This window comes from Amphibalanus amphitrite, unplaced genomic scaffold, assembly GCF_019059575.1.
Source record: "Amphibalanus amphitrite isolate SeventyFive unplaced genomic scaffold, NRLGWU_Aamphi_draft 001134F_arrow, whole genome shotgun sequence".
NCBI lineage: Eukaryota > Metazoa > Arthropoda > Thecostraca > Balanomorpha > Balanidae > Amphibalanus > Amphibalanus amphitrite.
Window position 1 is genome coordinate 14,690 of NW_024882628.1, and position 24,989 is coordinate 39,678.

A 24,989-nucleotide genomic window follows, 5' to 3' on the forward strand; every position below is an offset into this window, starting at 1 on the left:
TTCGGTTTCAAACAACCTTCGTCAGAATAGAATTACGAGTTACGTCGTAACTCGTAATTCTATTCGTAACTCGTAATTCTATTCTGACGAAGGTTGTTTGAAACCGAAACGTCAATAAAAGTAAGTACATTTAGTTATTTGTTGGCTCCACCGATAACCTCATAACACAAATATGTCCCTAAATAATCAGCATCTGTTTTGGTTGTATTTGATTAATATTTGATACGTCATCAAATCCTCAAATCTAAAATAAGGTAACTAAAGGGATTGGAGTGTAACAGACCCTTGATTAAAGAGTAAACGCTTTAGATTATCAATCAAAATGACGTCATCAATAAAAATTCAAAAAATTATCCAAAGCATAGAAATAAATATCCAATCATTCATGCGATTCGTCGTATACAATTTAGTTTATGACGCAACATTGGTGCCTGATGCTACTAGTGGTCAATATATAGGCATTTGCTTGAGCTGATTTTGCGCCGCGTTTGTGCCAAGAGGAATTTTTTTTGGCGTGGCGGCCCGCCGCGTGAAGTGTTTGAAGTTGGTTGGACTTGCTGGCAATTTATTAGTTTAATTGAATTAGTTGGGTATCTAATGACCGTATATAGGTTTATATAGCCTTGCTAATGACCGTGTAGGTATATATGACCGTGATTAACACAGTCCATAACAACAGCAGCTGGTTATTGGCTGGGCTGCAGGGACTGCCCGATGAAAGGAAAATATTCAGCTTTGTCAGATTGCCATATTTTAGAGCTAAGCCTGAGCACTCAGTGCTCTCGCTTGACACTTGATAAGTTGTCTTTTGAAGACATCATTGTCGCACATATCCTGGTCCACACAGGGGCGTAGCTTTTTGTTTTTTGCTGGGGGGCACTGCTGTTAGGGGTGTCTTTTTAAGAGCATTGGGGTGCCTCCCCATGTTTGTCTACAAATTAGTCCTTATTCAGTTTACTGCAACATTTTTACCTAACGCATTGTATTTTGTGCCGTTGTCTTTTGGCACGTTGTGTTGCAGCATTTTGCTTCTGCAGGAAATTTTGGAAACCAAGCACTGTTAGGGCAATTTGGGGGGTCAGCAACCGCTGGCGAGTTGTGGAATTACCATAATAGAAGTCATAGGCGGCGGAACAGGGTGGGCACCGGGGCACCGTGCCCCTCTTTGATTTAGGCATTTTAACATTAGCCCTATGGGCGTTGCATGAAATGAATGGACCTAAAGTCGGCAGTGCCCCCCCCCCCCCCTTAACCCGCATTGGACGGGGGGAGGGGTGTTTGAACACACACACACCCTGCGGTTTTTCGCAGATATCTAAAAAACGGCGGTGCACACCTGTTTGTGCATCTTTTCCGCACATGTGAAAATTTCAGACCCAGGTCGCCTTAAGTCAGGTCACCAGGTCACGCCAAGTGACCTCGCCTCAGAAAAATAAGAATGTTTGTCATAGCTACACTGACTGAATGGTTGCCTTGAAACTTTCAGCGATTAATTAGAGCAACATTATCTATAAAATGTATATCTTGAAATTTTGATATCAGTGACCTAAGTTCAGGTCAATTTGCGGCCTCTCCATTAGGTATAAGTCAATGGGAGCAAATTGAAAAGCGTCTGTTTTGCTCGAATGCTATTCTAGACACTCTAAAACATTGAGATGTAGGTAAAATTGACACACTGAACCGGAAAATGGCAAATGTGACCCCTCATTATGTCCCCGAGGTCATCTCAGGTCCCGAACAGAATCTGACAGTTTTTCGCTAATAACTTCTGATAGAGGCGTGCTAGAGCGCTGAAAACGCCTTAGATGTGTTCGGCTCGACGTTGCGGATCGACTGATATGCAACATGACCTTTTCCGGTCAGGTCATGATCGTGACTTGAGGATTGTTCATTCAAAGCGTCTCGACGAGAGGAACACGATGCTGGCAAAAGTAATGTTGTGGCTCTTTTGAGTCAAAAGTTACTGTCGAGCAAATGCTTTTCGTAAAAACAGCTATTTTTGGAGTTTTTGGTCTCTGAAGGCTAAACTGTTGACCTGAGGTCAAATCTGAGTATATGTTGGCGAAAGAGCGTTAAAAGAGCTATCGAATGCGCTTTTCCGCGGCGCTGTAGCTCTATCGGTTCCCGAGATAGCCGTCGGCAGTTTCCAAAATGTTGAAATAGCCGACATTTTACCTTTGGTGAGCACTGGTGACCTGACCTTTGACCTGACCCAAAAAGAAACGAAGTGTTTTCATCCTTATTTTGGACGTTTTTTTCGATTGCCGCTTACCGCGTGTCGCTACGTGGCCCAGGAGCCGAGTAACTTAGAAGGGGGGTGTTCACTGTTAAGACCCCCCCCCCTCGGCCCGGCGCGGAAGTCTCGGAGCACCGGCCCGGCGCGAGTTAATATTGAGGTGCTGTGCTGGGTTAAGAGGTTAATTTCGTCTTTGCTCAATTTTGTTATAAGAGTAGTCTTTTGAAATTGTGTGGTAAACGGTTTATGCTCTTTTTTAGTGCTGGTTTGAGTGCTTTTCGACGGCCGCCCTTGCACCTGTGATGGGTATACAATATGGTCGCAGGAAGGTGACTTAACCCTCGCCCGTATTGGTGTTTTCCCAGAAGGTCCTAGGTCAGTGGGTGACCTTCAAGATCAGGTCAATGACCCAAAAGTCTACAAAAGGTTTGTCAGAACTTGGTAATGTGAGGTTGTTATGTTTTTTTTTTTTTGGGTGCTGTTCACGAATTTCATGTTAGTTTTGATAACAGATGTCCTCATACATTTAGGCCAAATCGGGTCAAGTCAGGTCAGGTCAACCAGTAGGGTCTTGCTTGTTATTCAAAGTAGGTGTCAACCACCACTGGCAGCTTTGTAACATGTTATAAAAGCACCAAAACTACATTGTAAATGTTCAGATGGCTGCTTAATTCAAAATCAGCTCCAAGAACTAGTCTAGAAAGTAGAAACATGTAAAACTCGAAAAAGTGAACCCAGGCCATCAAAGGTCAGTGACCTGGTCTGAGCTTCACGTGATATTGACAGTGACACCCACCATAATGATTTGGACTGACATCATTTCTCAATCGCATGTTTGAACGTTTAAAACCACAAAAAAGACTGCAAACGTGCGGATAATGTGAATCGACGTACGCCGAATCGCGATTCCGGCCAAACATGGTCTCGAGAATAGGTTACAGGTCAAATATCATATGGGTCAGGGTCACGAAATTTTCAGGGTATGTGTAAAATTGGTTGACTCGATGATACTAAAAGTTTCGTCGTAATCGCCCGCTTTTTGCGCGAGATATTCGCGAAAAACCGAGTGGGGAGATCGGTTCGACACCCCCTATAAAAGCGAAGGCTAACCTCAGCACCTTTATAGACCAGACAGGAATAGGGATACGCATAATTGTGCTGAAAGATTTGTGTTTTTGGATCAGCAGCTGTTTATATATTATACTTGGACCTTACAATGCCGTGCATTACCTTTTCAGGTAGAGTGTGTGTTTGTTATGTGGCATGAGGCCCGCCGCCAGGAGCGCGTCGTCAAAGGTATGATTGTCGACTACAGAAAGCGGGCCGAGCGGCGCCGCAACTACTATGAGAAGACCAAGCAGGACCCCACGCAGTTTCTGCAGGTGAGCCGCATGGCGACATTCATTACATTGGTTGGGTAGGTGATAACCCTCTACAATCTACATTCACGATTTATGAATTGTGCTTCGTTAAACAAAATACGGATACTCGCCACTTCTACTGTCACTATCCTGGACTGCGACTGCCGGAATTCGGTCGGTCGCTACTACTCCCTAATAACCCCACTCAACGCCCCTGCTCGAGCCACCCTCCACTCTCCAGTGACTGTATATTTGACCCTCCACAGGTACACGGGCGCCCGTGCAAAATCCACCTGGACCCGGCCGTGGCGATGGCCGCAGAGGGGCCCAACAGCATGATGTCCTGGCAGGGGGACTCGGAGGTCCTTATCGACAGGTAGGTCCGCGCAAAACCAGGAGCACATTGAACCGCAGCCCTGGGTCATAAAGGCTCATACGGTCCTCTGCTATCACTTAGGCGTCTAGCTATAATCAGTGTCAGTTTGGAAAAAATGGCGCAACTTTCCATGTCTTTGGTGTAAGCCAGATTTGTTAGCTATGACAGTACCGAATACTTTAGTTTCCATGTAATTTCCTTGTGGCCAGCTCCTTCACTGGAATAATGCTGATGCTCGGACTGTGCGATGTTGATACGATAGCCTACCTCCCCTCTCCGTCTGCCTGTCGGGCAGGTTTGACGGCCGGGCGCACCTGGACATGATCAGCGATGTGCGCGCCCCACCCGGTACCTCCGATCTGGACGGTCTGGAGCAGGCCGAGGCCGACCAGATCAACTTTGAGCGCTACCGCATCCTGGTGCAAAACGAGTTCGCCGGACGTAAGTGTACCAACTGACCGACGTGGGGATAGGGCTGGGGATGACGTTTGGTGTCGCTCTGCTAAATTCATGAGGATTTTTCATCAGATATCAAAGACCTTTCAAATATCTATCGTCATATTTTGTGCTTTTTAACACACCCATTACTGAGTGATGCTTTCACTTATCTTGTTCTGGCCTCTGCCCTTATCGTGGCCTCTGTTATCCCTCCTGTCAATAAATGCCGTCCATTGACCGTCCCCTCTGGCCGGAGACGATAACCCCCTAGCTGTGACTGCTCCCTGCACCGTCCAGTGACCGTCCCCCCCCCCCCATCTCCACCGTCCGCCTTCCCCATCTGATAACCTCCCCCCCCCTTTACAGTATCGGAGGAGAAGTTCCTGCACCAGCTGTACCTGGAGGAGCAGTTTGGCAGCACGCTGCTGCAGCAGCAGGCCGCCGGACGGCGGGACGCCGAGACGGACAAACGGCGACTGGCCGAGTCCCGCGCCGCCATCGGATACGTGTATGATGACGGCGAGCCGACGGCGCCGCCGCTGCCGTCCCAGCCGCCGCCGCCGCCCCCGCCCCCACCCGATGAGGAGGAAGAGAGCGACGATGAGGATATCGATCTCGGTAAGGATGAAACGGATGGCGGAGGGTAGAGTTGTGATGGGCTTTCAGGGAGGAGAGTTGATATTTCTTTGTCAGACCTTATTTTTGGAGGTGATGCAAAGTCAGCTAATCAGAATATGTCCGCAGCAGCTGAGCTGTGCTGTCATGCTTGTTTTCGTCGTCTGATAAAGTAAGTTACTCACTAGGTCGTCAAAGCTTGGCTTGACCTGAGCGTTGTCCTTACGTGAGCCTCTGATCTGCGGTATCGTGAGTCACTGAGGCAGAGCGACCCTAACTTATGCCCTCTCCCCCGCTCAGACATGGCGCTGGACGTGAGTCAGCTGAGCACGGAGCAGTACGGCGAGCTGAACCTGGTGGGCCGCGGCTACAGCCTCAGCTCCACGGGCTTCATGGACCTGCTGGTGGCGGACCAGGAGGAGCAGGAGACGGCACGGCTGGCGCGTATCGAGGAGGAGGAGAAACAAGCGCTCTCCGTCCGCACTGGATCGGTACGGAGCGCGGGGGAGGGGTACCAGGGCAGGGGACTGGGGTACAGGAGCTAGTCTCAGTCCGCACCGGATCGGTACGGAGGTTGGCATTTTTGCCGGCAAAAACTAGTTTATGCCATTTGCCGGTTTAAACCGGCTTTAACCGGCAAAAAGTGGCAAAAACTGGCAAAAACTAAAAACCATCACAATGATATGCCTAGACATGGATTTGAAAATGAAACATTTTAAGGAGAATTCGGTGAAAGCTTTATGCTTTCAAACAGAAGTGACATTGACCGTTGAAGTGTTCTATAACTCAAAAACACTTTCATGGGCTTTCCATAAGGAACCAGTAAGACGCCTTTTGGGGTTGACAAATGAGCCAGTGCAAGAGTGAGTCCTGCACAATCAGAAGTGCGAAGGGGTATCTGCCAATGATATGCGCACGGCACCCTACCGTGGCAGCTTTGCCCCACTCTCCCTTACATGGAAATGCATTCTGTGGGGGATGTCTACCGACATGCATAGACATTTTAAGCAGGGATAAGTAATGAGGCAAACTTCAGAATATTTGGTGCATCTCTATAACATCCAGAAATGCATTTGTACATTTCAGATCCATTCCTAACTAGAAAAGTTGTGGTTTGGGCCACCTGAGTTTTATCCAGTTTTTGCCAGTTTTTGCCACCGGGGTTTCTGCCAGCCGGTTTAAACCGGTTAAAACCACTGGCAAAAACCAGTTTTTGCCACCCCTTGCCAACCCTGCCGGGGAGAGTACAGGGTACAGGGGTACAGGGTGGAGTACTGGGGTACAGGCGCTCTCCGTCCGCACCGGATCGGTACGGAGCCCGGGGAGAGTACAGGGTACAGGAGTACAGTATGTCTAAAAAGAATGTACCGTCGCCACTACGTGGCGCTGGTGTCGCGAGCCGGTAGTTGGCTGAATCCGCACCAGACCACACATTCCCAAGCGCTAGATGACAGCTGCGCAGCGGCCGGTAGTAGCGTAAGCCCGAACCTTCGTGACACGACCCCGGGGGGGGGAGAGGGAGGGGAGCGGGCGGGGCAGCGCGTGTAGGGAGGGGTGCTCCAGCAAGCTGGCAGTTGTCGCGGCCAAAGGTCAAGGGGTCACACACCAAGCGAACGGACTCTGATGTGGGTTCGTGGGGACTGGGGATCATGAACTTGTGTGTGGTAGGTGCGTCTTGCGATGCACGGGTGATACGCCAGGTCTAAGACGCCAAAGGATTCAGGGGAGAGCTGAAGAAAAACACCTGGTCAACTACGGCGAATAATGGTACTGAAAAATGGAAAGTATGGGTCAATGCAAGCCTTCATGACTATAAACAACTTTTCTGAGGACGCAAAGGCCAGCATTGAATAACGATATCCGGATCGAAATTAGCAATGATTTATAATTACATGCCGAACTAATAGCGCTGCAAAACCCTCCTAGTAAATTGTCAAGGCGGATTATACCCACTTGAATTAAACTATCCTAAATAAAATTGTTAATTAACTTTCTAACACTGACGTTCTTTATCATACGATAAGTATGGGGTTGACCAAGATTCAGCATCTTCCGCGCTCAAACAATCACCTGTAAGGCTAGAACATTAATGGCCAGGTAAAAACATGGTCGGGATTTGATTAACCGGACTATAAGTCGATTTTTTTTTAGTCGGGATTTGATAACTCGGATTTTTTTTACGCCAACCGCATTTTTAAGTCAAGTCAGGTCACTGATCTATGACGTCATAAATGAGCAGTCCTAAAATGAACTGTGTGAAACTGTCCTAAACTGTCCTAAAATGAACATATTAGGACTGTGTGCACGTCCTAAAATGTTCCAACTTCGCAACACCCTCAGTGCAGAGCTTTCATAGGGAGATGAAACTTACAGGATCTTATAGTATGATCGAGAGGTCTCACAACTTGTATAAATGTAGGTATATCTCGGATTTTCTGAAGGGTCGCCTGAGATCAGGTCGGTCTCTCACAATGTCAGGGGAATATGGAAATTGCTAGTTTGGTCCGGAAATGATATACAACTATCTCAAATTCTCAAGCACACGGAATCGTGATTTCATGCGCTCCTTGCAAGGTCTGTTGCTTCAATTTTGCTTTGTTGATCTTGCGTGACGTCATTTATCACGTAACTAAGGCTATCAGTTTTTCGTCAATAACTCCCGATCAACTAAAGCTACCGAGTCGATAAAGCCACTAATGGACATGAAAAGACCTGCCGAATCGATTGATATGCAATATGACCTCCTTTGACCAGCTTCGTGACCTGACGGGCTGTGACCTGACCTTGACCCGAGGTTAACACCTTAACTCTCGCCCGTATTGGTGTTTTTCCAGCCGCAAACGTATAAGGGGGGGGGGGTCCGTTGGACCCCCCCCCCTTGCCGTTTCGCCCCTGATTGAGCTAAAGCTTCGCGGAAAAAACGAGCGTGTTGGCCGTGACGAGAGGAAGTCGATGATACCCAATTTTAAGGTCCTAGGTCATCGGTTGACTTTCCAGGTCAGGTCAGTGACCCAAAAGTCGGGAAAATCGGGACCTGTTAGAAAGTCGTAAAGCGTGGCTGCTATGGGGTATTGGGGGTGCTGATCACGTATATCATGTTAGTTTTGATCACAGATGATGTCTTCATGCATTTAGGCCAGGTCGGGTCAGGTCAGGTCAGGTCAACCAGTAAGGGTATTCGTAGTAGGTGGCAACCGCCTCTGACACTCTGACAGCTTCGCAACATGTTACGAGGGCACCAAAACTACTTCGTAAATGTTCATATGGCTGCTAAATTCGAATTCAGCTACTAAAACTGGCCTGGAAACATGTAAAACTCGAAGAAGTGAACCGAGGTCATCAAAGGTTAATGACCTGACCTGACTTTCCGGTGACCTTGACACCCACCCTAATGCATGGAAGCAACATCATATCCCATGTTTGAACGCTTAAAACCACGAAAAGACTGCAATTGCAAACGCGCCGCTAATGCGAGCCGACATGCGCCGAATCGCGATTCCGGCCAAACATGGTCTCGAAAAGTAGGTCGCAGGTCAAATGTCATTAAGGTCAGGGTCATGACAATTTCAGGGTGGGTCTAAAATTGATTAACGCGAGGGTACTGAAAGTTTCGTCGCGATCGGCCGCTTTTTACGCGAGTTATTCGCGAAAAACCGAGGGAGGGGGTCCGTTCGACCCCCCCCCCCCCCTCCATACGGGCGAGGGTTAAGTTGATCTCACCCGAAGAAAAAGTATACCATTCGACACGCCTGAGCTAGACAAACACGATGCTGCTAAAATCGCGGATCTGCGATCATTTTTAGCGAAGTTATTTACCAAAAACCGAACCTGTGCCATGGGCCACTTGACCTGACCTCCGAATTCATCGGCTGACCCTGGTCCTTAAATCGGAGACCAATCGCTGCATTTCGTAACGACGCACACGATCGTTTCTTTCGTGAGGCTCTAGCTCAATTAGGGGCGAATCGGCGAAGGGGGTTGTTTCCTCACTTCCAACCCCCAACGCCCCCTCGGTATTCAGAAAACCTGAAGGTCCGGTGAGGGTTAAAACGTTTCTCCTGAACGAGGAAGAAATGTTAAAGTCAAAGCTCTATAGACGTCCTGTAAAAGTGGTCATAACAATAAATTCGTTAGAAATAAGATGCTTTTTAAACGACTTCCTCATATAAAATCGGGTGCTGGGACCAATCATATAAACGCTTTAGAATGGACAGTGCGTCACTGGCTAAAGTTTGGTGCAGAAAACGGCTATTACCTAAATGCAAAATGGTTTTCATGCATTTCAGTCAATTGTACATTGTATATTGTCGGTCCCAGTGGCCGAGCTAAAAAAAAAAAATCGGTAGTGTTTTGCATCTTTTACGCCCTAAGAAACTACACCATCTATCGAAGTGGGCGGGCTTATTTGAATGGGAGGGCGCATTATGCACGAATCGTGTGCTTTCGTTTGTTTTGGACTGTATTTTACCACATCCACTGCTGGTATCACTATTTATATTATCGAATGCCGTGAATACGACAGCATTCCATTTATAAGATTGGGCCAATGGAGTCGCGCCCCGCGAGCTCGGTTTTCCGCTGGGCCGCTACAGGCCAGGAAGTCGGTCTTCGCCTGAGGGCAGGACAAAGGTCAGCGAGGGAGCGCGGGGTCAGCCAGGTATCGCCCAGTGCCGAGCGGATGCCACTCCCTCCCCTCTCTTCCCCTCTTCTCCCCTCCCCACCTCGGTATAGATGGGGAGGGACCGAACTGCCAATGACATGCGAGCGGTCAAGGCCGCTCGCGCGGCAGCGACCCTGGCGGCAGGGTGCCGCAACTGGGATTCAGCCAAGTTACCGATTCGCCTCCTGTGGGAGAGCCAAACCAGGGGACATACTTTTTAGATATACTGTACAGGGCAGGGTACTGGGGTACAGGCGCTCTCTGTCCGCACTGGATCGGTACGGAGCCCGGGGGGAGGGGTACCAGGGCAGGGTACTGGGGTACAGGAGCTAGTCTCAGTCCGCACCGGATCGGTACGGCAAAGGGAGAATTAGTACCGGGGGGAATAACCAGGGTACAGAGCTACAGGCTAGGGTTTTGGGGTACAGGCGCTCTCAGTCCGCACCGGATCGGTACGGCACGCGGGGGACAGGGTGGTTTACAGAGCTGGGAACAGGAATTTGCATTGGATGCAGGACTGAGTACAGGACTGGACTGAGTACAGGACTGAGTACATCAGCTGCTGCAAGCGGCCTAAAATTGTTTATAGATGAATGACCGACACAATTCGTTTTTTTTTCTTTGTTCCGCCGTCGGTACTGCACTGTAAACTGTCTGTTACGCGGCTTAACAGTCCCCACGCTCGCTGACGTTTGTTACCGCGTGTACAGTGTACAGTTGTACACACATTCACAGCTCCCCTCCCCACTCCCTTCCGCCCGTTCTGCGACAGGGCAAGAAGGGCCGCAAGGAGCGCCGCCTGCTCAAGGAGAAGAAGATGCAGCAGCACGCCCGGCCGGCGGCAGTGACAGCCGCGGCGGCCGCGGCGGTACCCAGCTACGCGGCGCCGCGCGGCTCGCCCACCTACGCGCCGTACGCCGGACCGGTGGGGCCCGGTCTGGGCAGCCGCAGCCGCTCACCCAGCCCGCCGCCCAGCAAGGTGAGGATACGCGGGGTTGAGAGGCAGTGGGGATACTGTATCAGAAGCGGACGAGAGTGAAGGGCGGCGCGCCCTAAAGCCCCAATAAACAAAACAAGAGAGTGAAGGGCATTGGAGTCCGTCAACCCTGTCGCTATGTGATGTTCATATTTACAGCGGTTGGATGTATGACATCACCATTTGACATCACCACTGGGAAGAGGGTGAATAACGAGTGAAAAGTTGTTCACCAGCCATATGTAGGAAGCAATAATATGATTGCCATAAGACTTTTACATTCGTAGACAAATTCTTCTTTTCCCAACGCTTTCTATCACTTCTTTATTTCCTCTCACTTCAAACTCTTCAAAGTCGTTCTAAGATCGTTCTAGCTATGTTCCGGGGTTCCCTATCGTCCCCTGCCTAACTCCGTCCCCGTCCTCTCGCGCTCAGGTGGAGTTTATCACCAGTTTCGGCCACGACTCTGACTCCGAGGGAGAGGCGGCTGGACCGGTGGTCGGCCCCGTTGGACCCGCGGCCCCCACACCGGCGGAGCAGCGTCCAAAGGATACAACAGCGCGGTGAGTACTATAGCCTAATGTCTCAGGTGCTTAACAATGACCCAGGGTCGGCAAAAGATGAAGAATGCGAGCTCTCCGTGCTAGAAATGACAACTGGTCTACCCACCCGCTTCCTCGTGGCTTTTACGATAATATGCTGGCAACCTGATTCTTGTAACGTGCGGTGTGCACCATCTGGGCTTGCATATTATTGATTATGAAGAAGCCCTCGTTAAAAATCTCTGAAGTTAGGATTGCAGAGGGAAATGATATTTCTGGCTTGACTATCTGGATCTCTGGTTGAAACCTCCCTCCAATTACTGTGCAGTAGTTCGTATGTGAATGTGCGGTGGTCTAAGCCATGTTTCTGTATCACTCCACCTTCCTTGACTGGGTCTCGGTCACCGTTTCAGGCCGCGGCGCGACTCGGATCGGGAGTCGGGCCGCCGCTCCGACTCCGGCTCCCGCGCGGGGCGGGACGAGCGGGAGCGGCGGCGCGGCTCCCGGGAGCCGGAGCGACGCCGGAGCCGCCGCTCCCGCAGCCGCTCCCGAGACAGGTGAGAGGGGAAACTGAGGGCTAAGGGGAGGACTTTGAGTGTGTGATCACAAAGGACTTGAATGGCCGATCTTTTGTGCGAATAAAGGAGACTTACCCGATGCCGATGTCGCGATTTTCAACTTGCGAGAATAGTCCTTATTGTGAGAATAGCGCATAGTCCTTATTCAGTGATTCAGTTGTCAGTTAAAGACATGTCGAGTTTAAATGTTAAATGCTGGTGCTGCTTGTTAACCATGGTCTGATTGCTGCCTAATTCTCCATGTCTTAGGTAAACAGACCACGACTCGCGTTTCCCGTCTCTCATATCGGTCCGGTGAGGCCGCTGCCGTCTCCCGTCTCTGTCCGCTGAGGCCCCCCTCTGCTGTCCCCAGGTACAGTCGCGGTCGCGGGCGTCGCTCGCGGTCCCGGTCCCGCTCCCGGGGCCGCCGCGGCCGGGACCGGCGCTCGCGGTCCCCGCGCGGTGGACGCAGGCGGTCTCGCTCGCGGTCCTACGGTCGGCGCCGCGGCTCGCGGTCCTGGTCCCGGTCCCGGTCGCGGTCTCGGTCCCGCCGGAGCCCGCGGCGCAGCGGGGAGACGCGGCGGTCTCCGGCGCGTGGGTCCACGGCGGCGGCAGCCTCACCAGACAAACAGCAGCAGCCGACGGCGGCGGCGACGGCCGGGTGAGCGAATTAAAGCAGATTGGGAACAGGAAGTGGGGGTCTGGTTACAGCAGCAGTGAGCAAGCTGCGAAGCCTTTTGATGTAATGTTTTGTGTAATGGCAACTGCCATTTGTAACGATGTTACTTGGACTTTTTCTATGCAAAATGAATAAAATGCTTCGCCAATTATCGCAAGTATTCCAGCACTGTTTTGTGGTTTAGCGTGATTCCACTGCCGACCTCTGACCTTCCCGGTCCCCGTTTCAGCGCGGCGGTACCGGCGGCGCCGCTGCGACCTCCCACGCCGCCTCTGCGCCGCTACTACGGCCGGCGGCGCAGCGAGAACTCGTCCGACGACAGCGACCTGGCAGACGAGGGGGACGGGGACGGCGCGTCGGCGGGGGCGGGGGCGGCCGGCGAGGGCGGCTCCGCCCAGGAGACGGCCACCGCCGGCTCGTCGCCCGCCTCTGTGGGCGCCGGGGGCGGCAGCAGGTGAGATTAAGAAATGGGAGTGTGTGTGTGTGGGGGGGGGGGTGCCGGGGGGAGGGGGCAGGAAGACGGGACTGGTAACGGGTGGGGAGTGAAAGTAAAGGAGTTGCGATACTGAACTGTCATTTTTTGCTTCTTACTTTTCATATATCTTTGGTAAAGTTTTTAGGATTGAAGTTTTGGTGCTAGCGACCTTTGCATTAATCGCTTCGGACTTCGGAGCTCCGTTTTGCTCTTCCTCATTGCTCTCTTGTAGCTAATTTGTGTGTAAAGTATGAAAATATGTATAATCATTGAGGAAACGCGGTAATTCAATATCAAGATTATTTACGCCCCGGAGTGAAATGAGTGTTTTTATAATGAAATTATTTCCTATACGTGTACTTTTGTTTACGGATCACAGATATAATCATCGTGTTGATGTATCCGATCCGTGCAAACTCAATACAGTTGTAACTAGCCTTTGGCTACCTATACAGACTGCCTTTGACCATTCCGATGTACATTGAGCTATCAACTTTTGCTAGCTTTTGACAGGATCTAATTTGCTATAATGCAAGTGTCTTGTTATTATAGTCATTTTGCTACCAATCTGCCGTGTTCGGGTGCTGTTTTGTCAGCCGCACATTGTTCCGTATAATTTAACCTGTGTCTCCTGCTGACTCGGCAGTGGGTCGATCTGACGCCCTAATCCTGCTACCCTGACAGTGTTCTTTCAATGCCCTGTGTTGCAGCTTATATGCTTGTCTTGGTTCGTGAGCTAGTGTTTATTTGCATGTTAGACTAGCAACGTCCAATCATGATGCTAAAAGCCATTACATGTTTGCTGGTGCGACCATGAATCACTCTGAGCGCTCTCATACTTCTTATAAGCTTTCTGGTCTAGTTTGGTAGATCGTGCAAATCTATTCTGCGCTTCCGGCGTGTCCAACAGGCGTGTGTCATCTCAAAGTACAGGCTGTTCTGTGCTAATGCGTTCTCTGTGATAATGACATCCCAGCGTTATGTTTAACGCCGTTCTGTGCTCGTTTTCAGGGTATCTGCGCCTGTGGTAGTGTTGGGACAACCAGCCGCCACCAAAGTCAGTAAGAATCTTTCACTTTCCACGAGGCTTGGATGGGGTTGGCCGGTCGGGCGCACCCGTCCGCACTTGTTAATCGCTTGTCTTGTGTGGCCATTTCGAACACCGCGGAACATTAGGCAGCTTATTAAGTTTCGTCCGTACAGGTTGTACACTGTTATGCTTAGCAGTCAGACTGCTGCTCTTGGGGGGGGGGGGGTATGGGGTTGGCTACAGTGTTGTCGATGGGACTTACAGGTTTGTGTAACAGATGTCAAGTAATTACTGTCTTCCTTGACGGGATAGGAAAAGAACCGAAACTTTATAATACTTGGCCCAAAGAATATGTCAGCTGATGCTACGGTGGATTTACTGTTAAACAATTTTGCCTTGATTGAAAGTGCATTTAGTATCAACCTTCGTCGCACAGCCATCCTTCGCTCCATCCTGCAACCTCTGTGATCTGTGACCTGACCTCCGGCGGCTGGCGCTGACCCTTGTCTGACACTGGGCCGTTTTTCAGGCCGGAGGCTCGAAGCTGACACCACAAGAAAAGCTCAAAAAGAAAATGCAACTGGCTTTGCAGAGGCAATGTATGTAAATGGATTGATTATGGTTTGTGTCGATGTTGAATATGCTGAACTGTTATCGCCTATGGCTGTTTGAGACGGCTCATGAGTTTTGTCCAGCGGCCTGGTCGTTACCGCGGTGGATATGCGCACCTTTGTCCGATGAATTGCCCGCAGATGCAACATGCCCTCTTAATAATCGAGAGTTTATTTTGACTTACGGTATGAAGCTACTTATTTGCTGCTTATTTTTAAGTGGAAGGATTGTATTTAACAGTTCAATGTGGTTATGGTATCTTGTTAACCCCACTAATGTTCTTGAGTATTTCACCCCTCGTTCCGCTTCCTAACTCCTCTCTTCTCTCCCTCTCTCACGCTGTACTCCTCTCTCCACAGACAAGGCGGATAAGCGAGCAGAGCAGAGTCGCGCCGTCAAACAGGAAAAGGAACAGGAGGCACGCGAGGCAGAGCTCCGCTCACACGCCAGACGCATGAGGAAAAAGTCAGTCACTCATGCGCGATGACAAAGAATGGGATGAAATGGATCTAATGGGACACCCATTTAGGGTTCAGTGGGCATGGCGGGATGGTCTACTTTGGTTCTTCAACGTTGTGTTGGCAACGCTTCGGACTAGGATTTGTAGAAGGAATAGGGGTCGCTTCGCTTGAAGCAGTCCTTTCTCATTTGGATTGTACCTAATTCGGCTGTCAAAGTATCGTGAGAATATGCCTTTTGTTTCTTAGCGGCGATCAACTTAAGAGGGATGTGCGACGTCCATAATTTTATGCGTTCATAGCATGCATTCATGGCGTTCATAGCTAGCTTGCAGCTACCCCATGTACAGGTCTCGCGAGATTAAGCGGTAGGCTTTGCACTTTTACATTTCCGGCTATATCTCAGAAACTAATCGATCTACGATGAAGCCATTTTACACGATCATGGCCGGCTTGTTACCCAACAAGTCGATCGCATCTTCAACACTTGAAAGCTCAGGACGACGAAGATATAGCCTGAAGTACACTAATTTTTCTAGGTGCAAAACCAACCGCTAAAACCCGCGAGACCTGTACCTTTGCAGTACACAAAACGATTAACGTTGGTCACTTGCTTCATGCAATTGTCCACCTACAAGCTCCTACAAGTTCAGTTTAAACCTCTGGCAATCGCCGGCCCTGTTACCCTCGTTTTGCGCCTATTCTGCAATTCCCCGATATAGCTGACTCCCCTCCCTCTCTCCCCGGCACAGGGAGAGGGCCAAGTGGCGGAAGGAGAACGGCATGCCGAGTGACTCCGACTCTGACGACTCGCGCTACTCGGACTCTAACGGGAGTCCGCCGCCGGCGTCCCGGAGTCAGGAGGACGGATCGCGGTACGGAAGGTCAGTGACGCACTGGGCGGTGAAGGGAGAAAAGGGTTGGAGAGCTCTTGGGCTGAAGCTTGGCGTGTGAGGTTGCGGTATCTTTAAGGTTCCGAAGAAGTCGCATTGCGAGATTTTCCCAGAGTTCTGTTGCGTTTTGGTGGTTTACTTTCCCAGAGTTCTGTTGCGTTTTGGTGGTTTACTTACACGTGTAATGTGTATTTGATTTGTGTTGGTTTCATTTGTGCTCTATCCGTTGCTTCCCTTGGCTTTGTTTTTGCGTATGTTTGGAGTCATTCGTCTGACCTTGTGTCTTCTCTCTGACAGCGGCAGCAGCAGCGGCGACTGGAGCCGCCGACAGGACAGCTCCGCCACCGGTGGCTCGGACCGCTACTCGGGCGGGGGCGACCGGTACGGAGACCGCGGCGGTAGCGGCGGGGGGCGGTACAGCCACGGAAACGGCGACCGCTACAGTGGAAACGGGGATAGGTATAGTGGTAATGGGGACAGGTACGGTGGGGGAAACAGTGATCGTTATAGTGGCAGCAGTGACCGTTATAGCGGTGGCGGAAACAGTGACCGGTACAGTGGAAACTCTGATCGCTACAACAGCAACAGTGATCGGTACGGTGGTAACAGTGAACGATACAGTAGCAAGAGTGACCGTTATAGCGGCGGTAACAGTGACCGGTACAGCGGTGGTAGCAGTGACCGATACAGCGGCGGCGGTGACCGCGGTACCGACCGGCACAGCCGGTCCGGTGACCGATACTCGGGCGGCGGGGGAAGGTACTCGGACCGGACCACCAAAGGCGACTTCCCGTCTCGCAGCGACTACCCGCCGAGCCGGCCGCCGCCGTGGCAGTACCAGGTGGAACAGCAGCGGGACTTTACCAGCCGCCCGCCGCCGCCGCCCAACTACCCGCCGCCGCCGCTGCCGCCGCCGCCGCCGCCCCCGCCGCGGCACGACCACAGCTATCCGCCGCCCCGCACCGGGTGAGTACGCACAGTGGGAGCCGGGAGTGAGGGGAATGGTGTGTGGCTGCTACTGATGGTGCATCCCGTTGATAGGGAGTGGCACGAAAGGCACCTATTTGGTGTGACTGGGCTTTTTCGTTGGGGATTGCGAGATGAAAACGAAAACGCAGATGGAATCATGGCAGCTGATAGAAGGTCGCAGTATCAGCATAAAATGCCTTTTTTGCTTAGGTATGCTTGCTTTGACTCATTTGCTTATTGAAAAAAATAGAACTGGCAATTTCCTGTTAGTTCTTCCCAACAAACGCAGGATTTTATGTATACGGCTCTTCAGCTGATTCAGAATGAATGCGAGGGCAATGCGCCTACAGATTGGTTTTGTGCCCATGGTTTGTCTCTCCCCTCTTTCATTTTATATTGAACACCTCAGTTCTAACTCCAAAACTCACATAGTATGACTTGCCAAAACGTCCCCTTTTCTTCATTACTGCAACTCGACTTAAATTTGGCTACGTCCAATCCCGTCAATCATTCTATATTTGTATACTATGATTCAGCATCTTTATGACAGGATTATTATCGCCGCGTCCAAATGTCATTAAATCAGTCCCTCACGTATGGCGACTGTATATTTTTTACCTCTGTGATTGGCCCGCCTGCGGTGGCCGCAAATTTACGGCCTCTCAATGATGGCACTTACCTGGCCCTCTGGTTATTCGCGCCCAGTTTATATCTGCGGACAGTGCGGAGCGGACTGCGGAATGGCCGGGTACTCACTGTGGTCACGCAAACAAGCTCCGCGCGCGCCGTTCCGTAATGCTGCGGAACTAAGTGACAGGTGGAGGGCCTTCCGCCGACACCGGGACATTTTCCGCCTGTCCAATTCAAGGGGCTGTAAATTCGCTATGGTTTGTGCCTGTGAATCATTGCTCGCGACAGGGCAGACTCGAGGAGCCGGTGGCTTGAATTTGAAGCCATAGCTGGGCTGGAGTCTGCAGCTTGCACAATCATATAACGGAGGTGTGACAAGCTGGTTTATAGCCAATAATAGCCACGACACGTCTTGACAAACTCTGATGGGTTGTTGAAAGCGAACGTCAGCATCCTTCGTTGAGCGAACTGGATACCTATTATAACTACTTTCCTGCAAGATGTGCTGATAGATGTTTCCTTTTTGCCCCTGGCTATCATAGAAATAGCAAGGCTGATAACACGGTCTTAGCTCGTGTTAGCTTAGCTTGTGTTGATTTCTTGTGACGGAGTTCTGTTGTCCGCAGTGACCGGCGGTCGAACCGAGACAGCGGCGGCAGCGACCGCGACCGGACCAGTCTCCGGCTGGTCGACTACTGACCTGGGTAGGTTGGGCGCTTTTTACGTTTTTGGTAGTCTGGGTGTATTTCGGCTCTTTCTGTACACCTCTGACGGGTGTTCTCGTACAAGTCCAGCGGGTGTCATAATACACCTTTGACGAGTGTCTCCGTACACCATGGGCGGTGTTGCGCTGTCGGCTGTCCCCGTGAGCTGACGGTGACCTTCGCGCACGACCTTTGTCAGTAACGGCTCCGTAGGAGACGTATGTGAGACGCATGAGGCGTGAGTACTGATGTGATGTTCCCTTAGGTCAGGTGACCGGATGGCTGCGTCCCTACGGTTGTGTTGGTAACTGGGTTTATTTGTGAGCTGTCTTCACCCGACTGTGTTAAGGACTGGTGCTGGAAAGGGGGCACTGCAGGGAGCACAGCTGGGTGATAAACGGGCATCATGGCCAGAGACTGTTCTCACCTGGGGAGAGGCTACTGGCCGCTGGGTTAGCAGCTAACGTTGACCCCGAATGGTCATTTTAGTACGGCCTGGCTTCTTCACCTCCGCTGTGACGCGGTTTTCCAGGAGTGGCAGTGAATGTGAATCGTATTTGTTGCGTCGAAAGATGACGCGAAAACAGCACTATGCAGCATTTGACCTTGACTGGTCAGTCCGCCGATGCCCGCCATGTTGAATAATGCGTGCGAGACTGGGCCGTAGGGTGATTTTTTCTCGCGAATGGTACGGCCGACAGCGACAGACGCAGACAGCGTGTGTTGACGGATGAAATAGATTTGCGCGGTACTTTGTAGGGTAAGTGATGAAATGTGTGCCAGACTCTGTGCTGTAGATACGAATATATTTGTCTTTTGTCAAAACTTGCATTGTGACGTGGGGTTGGGACTGTTGCAGGGCTTATGGACTGAAAACAAAGGGTACATGAGCTGAATCGTTGTAAGCCGTGCGTCGTGGTAGGTGAAGCTTGTCAAAAATGTACGGGAAATGCTGCAAAATCAGCGATGCTGACCAGTGACCACTCGGCTATAGGCGTTTTAATCGCTTTAATCTTACCTCTTTCAAGAAGATAAGCGGCTGTTTAACGGCTTAGATATTTTCTTTTAAAAAAGATCAACTTATTTAACTGAAAAACAGTGGCAAAAAATATTGGATGAATTGAAGGGATGTTTTCCCAAGCACTGCAAACTCTGCAGCATCGTAGCGTGCATTATGCAGCTGCACTTAACAGGGAATTATGCGGAATTAGCAAGATAATGCCGATTAAAACTACAGCGATACAACTCATCTAACCCTCACATAATCGCAGACTTTTGCTATTTGTTGAACCTCGTAGACATTTGATGCTTGACAGGCTTTCGAAAAGTAGGTGTTAGACAATTAAAACAAATGTTTGTGTGTGCTGACGTGCCTATAAACGCACCGATTGGTGCATTTCACGTGCGTCGTATTTCACGAGTTAAGTGGCGGGACTCGCCTCTGGCATGATTATGTGGATAGTTTGACACGTCGTTAATTACGGCTGATGGCACGGACCTGGCTAGCGAGGTGCCTGACTCACGGCCGGCCGTCGGGTTGGGTGGTGGCTTATGGGCCACGGTCGGCGGGTCGGGTGGGTGGCACGACTCACTAAGACCGGAGGATGACGGGGGTCGGGGGATCGCGGGTAGGAAACGACTAGAGGCGGGGACTGTTAAGCGCATGCTGAGAACAACGTACAGTCGTTATCGCAAGCATGTGTTATATGGCGGTTCTTTGCGATAGTTTATGCGATAGTATGTTTGCACTGTCATACTATCGTAATTGCATAGGTACAAAGTCACATTACATCTACGATTTTACTCGCAATTTGGTGCCCAGCTAAGTATTTCGGTTACTGATGATCCCGTCCAATATGAAGTACAAATATCATGACGGAATCTTAAATGACAGCGATTGTATAGCCACCCATAGCTCGGAATACCCCATGCACATCTCTGGCTTCTGTTGAATTCCGTTTACCATTCGATATTTGTACAGCAAATGGCCCTATTGTCCATCCACCCCAGTTGGTGTGGACTTTGAACACTGCGAACAATCCTCGGTCCGCTATTCGACATTCCATCCTGTGAATAGACCGATGACCACTGGCTCTCCTCCCCCCCCCCCTCCCTCCCTGAACCGCCGCGGGGCACGCCGGATTCCTTTCCGCTCGAATGGAGTTGACGCCACCGGGAGCTCTCAGCCAAACAAGACCGGCAATTTGCGCGCTGGGCCAATAAAACTCTCCGCTGAAAGGCGCTCTCGGAGGGGACCGCGGGCGGTGAGGGGCGCGCAGGGACCGCATTGTGCCCCGCGCCGGCCGAGGAGCCGCCACGAGCCACGTATCACGTGCCACGAGTGGACACTGCGGCCGGCGGCACGTGGCGCCGCTGGACGGTGGCGAGAGGCCACGCGCCGCGCCTCTGTCGTGGGAGGTGACAGACAGCGGTGGCGATGGCTTCATTTGTGTCCGGCGCCTGCCCCGTGTTCCGGGGGACGGCGATAGGTGTGAGTGTTGTGGTAGGGAGGGGTGGCCAGAGAGATGATACCAGGGGGACGGTGGACAGTGGACGTGAAGCAACACACGTGACGGTGGACAGTGGACGTGAGATGACCACAGTTCGGTGATCGTGCTGCTGCGACGGCCGACCGACGGACGAGCAGTGCTCGGTCACAATATTGCAATATTTTCTGCTATCAATGCTGCCGTTGCGGGGACAATTTGTAAACTGAAGAAATGCCTTCTATTTGCATACACACAGCCTAGCTTATGCATGAGGAGATGAACAGTGAACACAACTATAGCTTCCATCCTGGACTATAGTTTCATAGATAAAAATAAATAAAACGTACCAGTAAAACGCCTTTTGGGCGAAGAACGAGCGAGCGAGATAGTGAGCCCTGCACGTGTGGAAGGGCGAGAGGGTGCTTCCAACGGGCTTGCGCAAAGCACCCTTCTAACTGGTCGCTAGCGGTGTGCCAAATTTGAACGCAATCGGCCCAGCCGTTCCTGAGATCTGGAAGCGGCATTCTGCACGTGCGCACGTGCAAACGGGGTCCAAAATGACTTTTGCACGGCACCCTACTAACTGGTCCCCAACCGTGTACCAAATTTGAGCGCAATCGGCCTAGCCGTTCTCGAGATCTGGAAACGCCCCCTGCACGTGCGCACGCCGCACGTGCAGTAGCACCCTAACCGCAACACATGGGAATGCATTGCCTGGTGGGTGCCTACCTGTATGCCAAGTTTCAGCGAAATCGCCCCAGTAATTACCGAGTTACTGAAATGGGAACAAATTTGGCACATCTTATTGTTGTATTTTGCACGTGCACTGGGGGTGACCCACAAGCATCGAGAGTATCCTATTTTGGGTAGAAGGGATGCTGCTACCCTACAAAAATTACTGCAAGTCAATCGCCCAAGCGGCTGCTGAGATATGAGCCTCTCAAAATCACTACTTTTGCAAAACAGCTTGAACACCCTTGACTTTTCACGTGGCACGTGCCACGACGGTCACTGAGATGTATCAAAAGTAGTCAATTACGGGGTAGAAGGGATGGGGCTACACAACAAAAAAGACCGCAGGCCAATCGGTCCAGCGGTTGCTGAGATATAAGCCTCTCAAAAGCGTTACAGGCCGGGCCGGGCCAGGCCGGGCCGGGCCGGGCCGGGCCGGGCCGCTCATACTGAGATTTTTCCGTTATATTGAAAAGACTCACTTCGCTCGCTGCGCTCGCTCGCTCGTAATCAGCACCGTTTGCAATGCATTATTGAGCTAACTGGATCTCCCTTCGGTCGTGATATCGAAACATTTTATTGATCCGTTTTAGTGTTTGTGCTCAATGGACTCTGACCGCCCGAGCACTAAATGAAATACGTCTATAAACGCCGAAAAAAGACGGGCTCATCGGCTTCCAATTTTATTTTCGTTGTTTTTGTGACAAAGCCGGACGGCAAGTTGGGATTTCCATTGTGTTCAAATGTCCGTTTGACTATTCACCGTCTCCTTGCCTTAGATTTTATAACCTCTCCGCACTATTTCCCTCCTGCATGTCAGAAAAAAATCCACCCCGCACCGGGGGACGTTCGTAAAACCCCGTCATAGCAACTCTCAAACTAGCGAATAAACCGACTCGGTGCCGACATAAAAAGGCCGCGGCTGGGGCGGCTGGCGTCCCGTTCGGCCAATTCCATTAGGCGGCGTCTCCTGTGTGTGACGCGCGGGGTGATCTCGGCCGGACAGCCGCTCCCCCGGGCCGGTCCTCGGCGGCGACCCGCGCGGGCACGGAGCTCCGTCACGTCCGCCAATACCACCTGTCACCGGAGCTGTCACCTGTTACAGAGCTGTCAGCGCCCCCGCCCGCCGCGAGCAGACTGAATGCGGCACCGCTTTGAAGGCGCGGGGTGGCGCTTTACAGCTAATCCCTTCGATTCTTTACAAGCTTGGTGTCCATCAGATGGATTTAGGTGCGTGATGAATTGAGCGCGAGAGCGATGGACATTTTCAATCCGAGTGATTGTTTTGCTGCTGCTCTATTTGTTCTGTGTGTTGTATGCTACCGGCTAAAGGAAAGGGAGGCTGCGATGAGGGACTTCGAACGTAAGTTGCTTACATATACCTATCATCAAAATGGGCCAATTGCTGATTCATATTGAATGCCTGTAATGTAATTTCATGCTAAGGCACATCATATATGATACATCTCCCATTAGCTTTTAGCGCCTACCAGCTCGTTGTTGATCCATCGTTTGTGATAATTATATAACCACCTTTTATTGGTCGGCTATATTTGGCTAAAAACATGGTCAGACGAGTACGCTGTCCTGTCATAAACTAATAGCAGCCCTCCCCTCTACCAGCCGTCACGGTCGGTTCCAATTAATCGGCGGCCGGCGGCCGTCTGCCTCCCCGGTTCGTTTTTGTCCGCCCGCTCCGGTGCACTGGTTTGTCGATGACGCTAATCCGTCGGTTATGACGCCTGTATCGGCTAATCCGTTTACGTGGTCTGCAACGGCACACCGTCTCTCGCGTAAATTCTCATCCGACGCCGCGGAACACGTGACGTTCGGTATGTAATGCCGCACTTAGGAGTGGTGTGCAGCATTTAATGGCGGAGAATGGGTGGGGAACTCTGCAGGTTTGGAGACGGTCACGTGGCTGGTCTTATTTAGAGCCGTTTTTGTTTGGTTATTTGGTTAGGGAGCAGATTTTATGATCGGGTAGGTGCTGATGGGACGTTGTAGTGATCTCCAGCAAGAACGCTGTTGTGTTCGGATAGGTTCGCCTGGCAAATGAGTTTTCCTATCGGTTATAGGCTGGTGATTCAATGACAAAAATTAGTTTTGCGTTTTAGTTGACGATGGAAAAGCTGTTTGCTTTTTTGTTCTGGCTTAGAAAATAGGAATCCCCTTCTGGGAAGGCTAACGGTCTGATCAAGTCTGCAATTAGACCCCACGTTGTTATACCATGCTTTGGAATTCGCCTTCACGCTCCAAACAGAGCTCGGCCGGAATTATCAATCGGGCAGTTGAGAACCTCTCGAGCCTTTTTCCAGCGTTATTTTATCAAAATTAAACAATATCACGCTTCATACACATTCCACAGGTGGTTCTTTGTGGTTCTTTGTTGGAAGTTGGATGGAACTTAGAACGTAGGTAGGTACACTTAATTTTGCGTGCGCGTATCCACCATTATGAAAATAGCATTGTGACCGAAATCTGCTGTCATATTCGGTCAGCCGAGAATCGTTTTACATCATTTCTGTTCAGCAACTATGCTATGGAAAATACATAGTTGTTATGTTTGACGTCTCACGATTGCTTCATGATTATATTGCAGAGAGGTTTATTTTCTAACCAATTCAGAACCGGGCTTGGTTTGTATAACGGTGCTTACAGAAAATGTTCAGTCTCAGACTCATGTTCAGATCATACTCAGACATTTCAAATAGGCTGAATCAAAACACACAGTCACGTTTCCAGTCTAGCTATAAAACACCGCCAACCGCACGGTTTGTTAATCACCTATTCATGGTTGACGGGCCCCCAGCCTGTCAATCTGAATTATTAATTTCACGACTCCCTAATCAGACCCCATGTGGGCCTGTCCTCTGTTTTACGATATGGTGTGAGAAGACCAACACTCGACCCTGTTCTGACTGAGCTCAGGAGGCGCCGATCGAAACGTTCCCAAACCCCAATAAACAATCGGCAGTGCCCCCCCCCCCCCTTTAATTGAAGGTGTTCCGCCGCTACTGCAATCAAACATGATAAACAGCCTTCTCAATGTTTGGAATATGAAGATCGCATGAAAGGCGAACTTTGATAGGCATTGCAGAATGACCTCCTCTCCATTCTCCAGCTCTCCTTTGCCGCTGTGCTGTTTGGTCGGTCGCCTGCCGCCGGTTCCGTCCCGTGCGTCGGACCGTAATCTGGCCGGCGCCCCGCCGCGTATAATTGGTCTCGTTTAGCGCTGTTCCCGGTGGGCGACTGGTCGGCTATCTGTCGTCCCGCCGCCCTCCCTGGCTCTCAGAGCCGCAACTTTACTGCCGACCAGATAACTCGGGCGGCGGGCCTTCACAACGGGCTGTTTATCTGAGCCGCCGCCGGTGTAAAACTGTTTGACTTACGGCTCAGGATCGGGCGGCTCTAACGAAGCACATCGCTCATACGCGCCGGCCGCGATTCGGCACACAATAAAACCGAGATAACGTCTCTCTCGCCAACCCCAGGGAGCCACGCCTCTTGAATATTCATTGAAAATGATAACATGGCTTGTCTTTTAGAGAGGCGTC

The 24,989-nt window shown here is 50.8% G+C and overlaps 1 protein-coding gene across 2 annotated transcripts; it reads left to right on the forward strand.

Moving 5' to 3' along the window:
- The first annotated feature begins 524 nt into the window (after window positions 1–524).
- Window positions 525–19,036, forward strand: LOC122370475 (CLK4-associating serine/arginine rich protein-like). Of its 2 annotated transcripts, XM_043346134.1 has the most exons (18): window positions 526–543; window positions 2,602–2,662; window positions 3,475–3,618; window positions 3,864–3,973; window positions 4,269–4,414; window positions 4,778–5,029; window positions 5,327–5,517; window positions 10,459–10,665; window positions 11,098–11,225; window positions 11,618–11,761; window positions 12,135–12,422; window positions 12,670–12,894; window positions 13,927–13,972; window positions 14,475–14,544; window positions 14,917–15,022; window positions 15,768–15,899; window positions 16,206–16,874; window positions 18,134–19,036. In XM_043346134.1, exons 3-18 carry the CDS (start codon window positions 3,493–3,495, stop codon window positions 18,204–18,206), a joined length of 2,913 nt encoding a protein of 970 aa, XP_043202069.1. In that variant the 5' UTR covers window positions 526–543; window positions 2,602–2,662; window positions 3,475–3,492; the 3' UTR covers window positions 18,207–19,036. The 2 variants fall into 2 exon arrangements, with proteins under 2 accessions (XP_043202070.1, XP_043202069.1); XM_043346135.1 differs by lacking the exon at window positions 2,602–2,662 and having other exon boundaries at window positions 525–543.
- The last annotated feature ends 5,953 nt before the right edge of the window (window positions 19,037–24,989 follow it).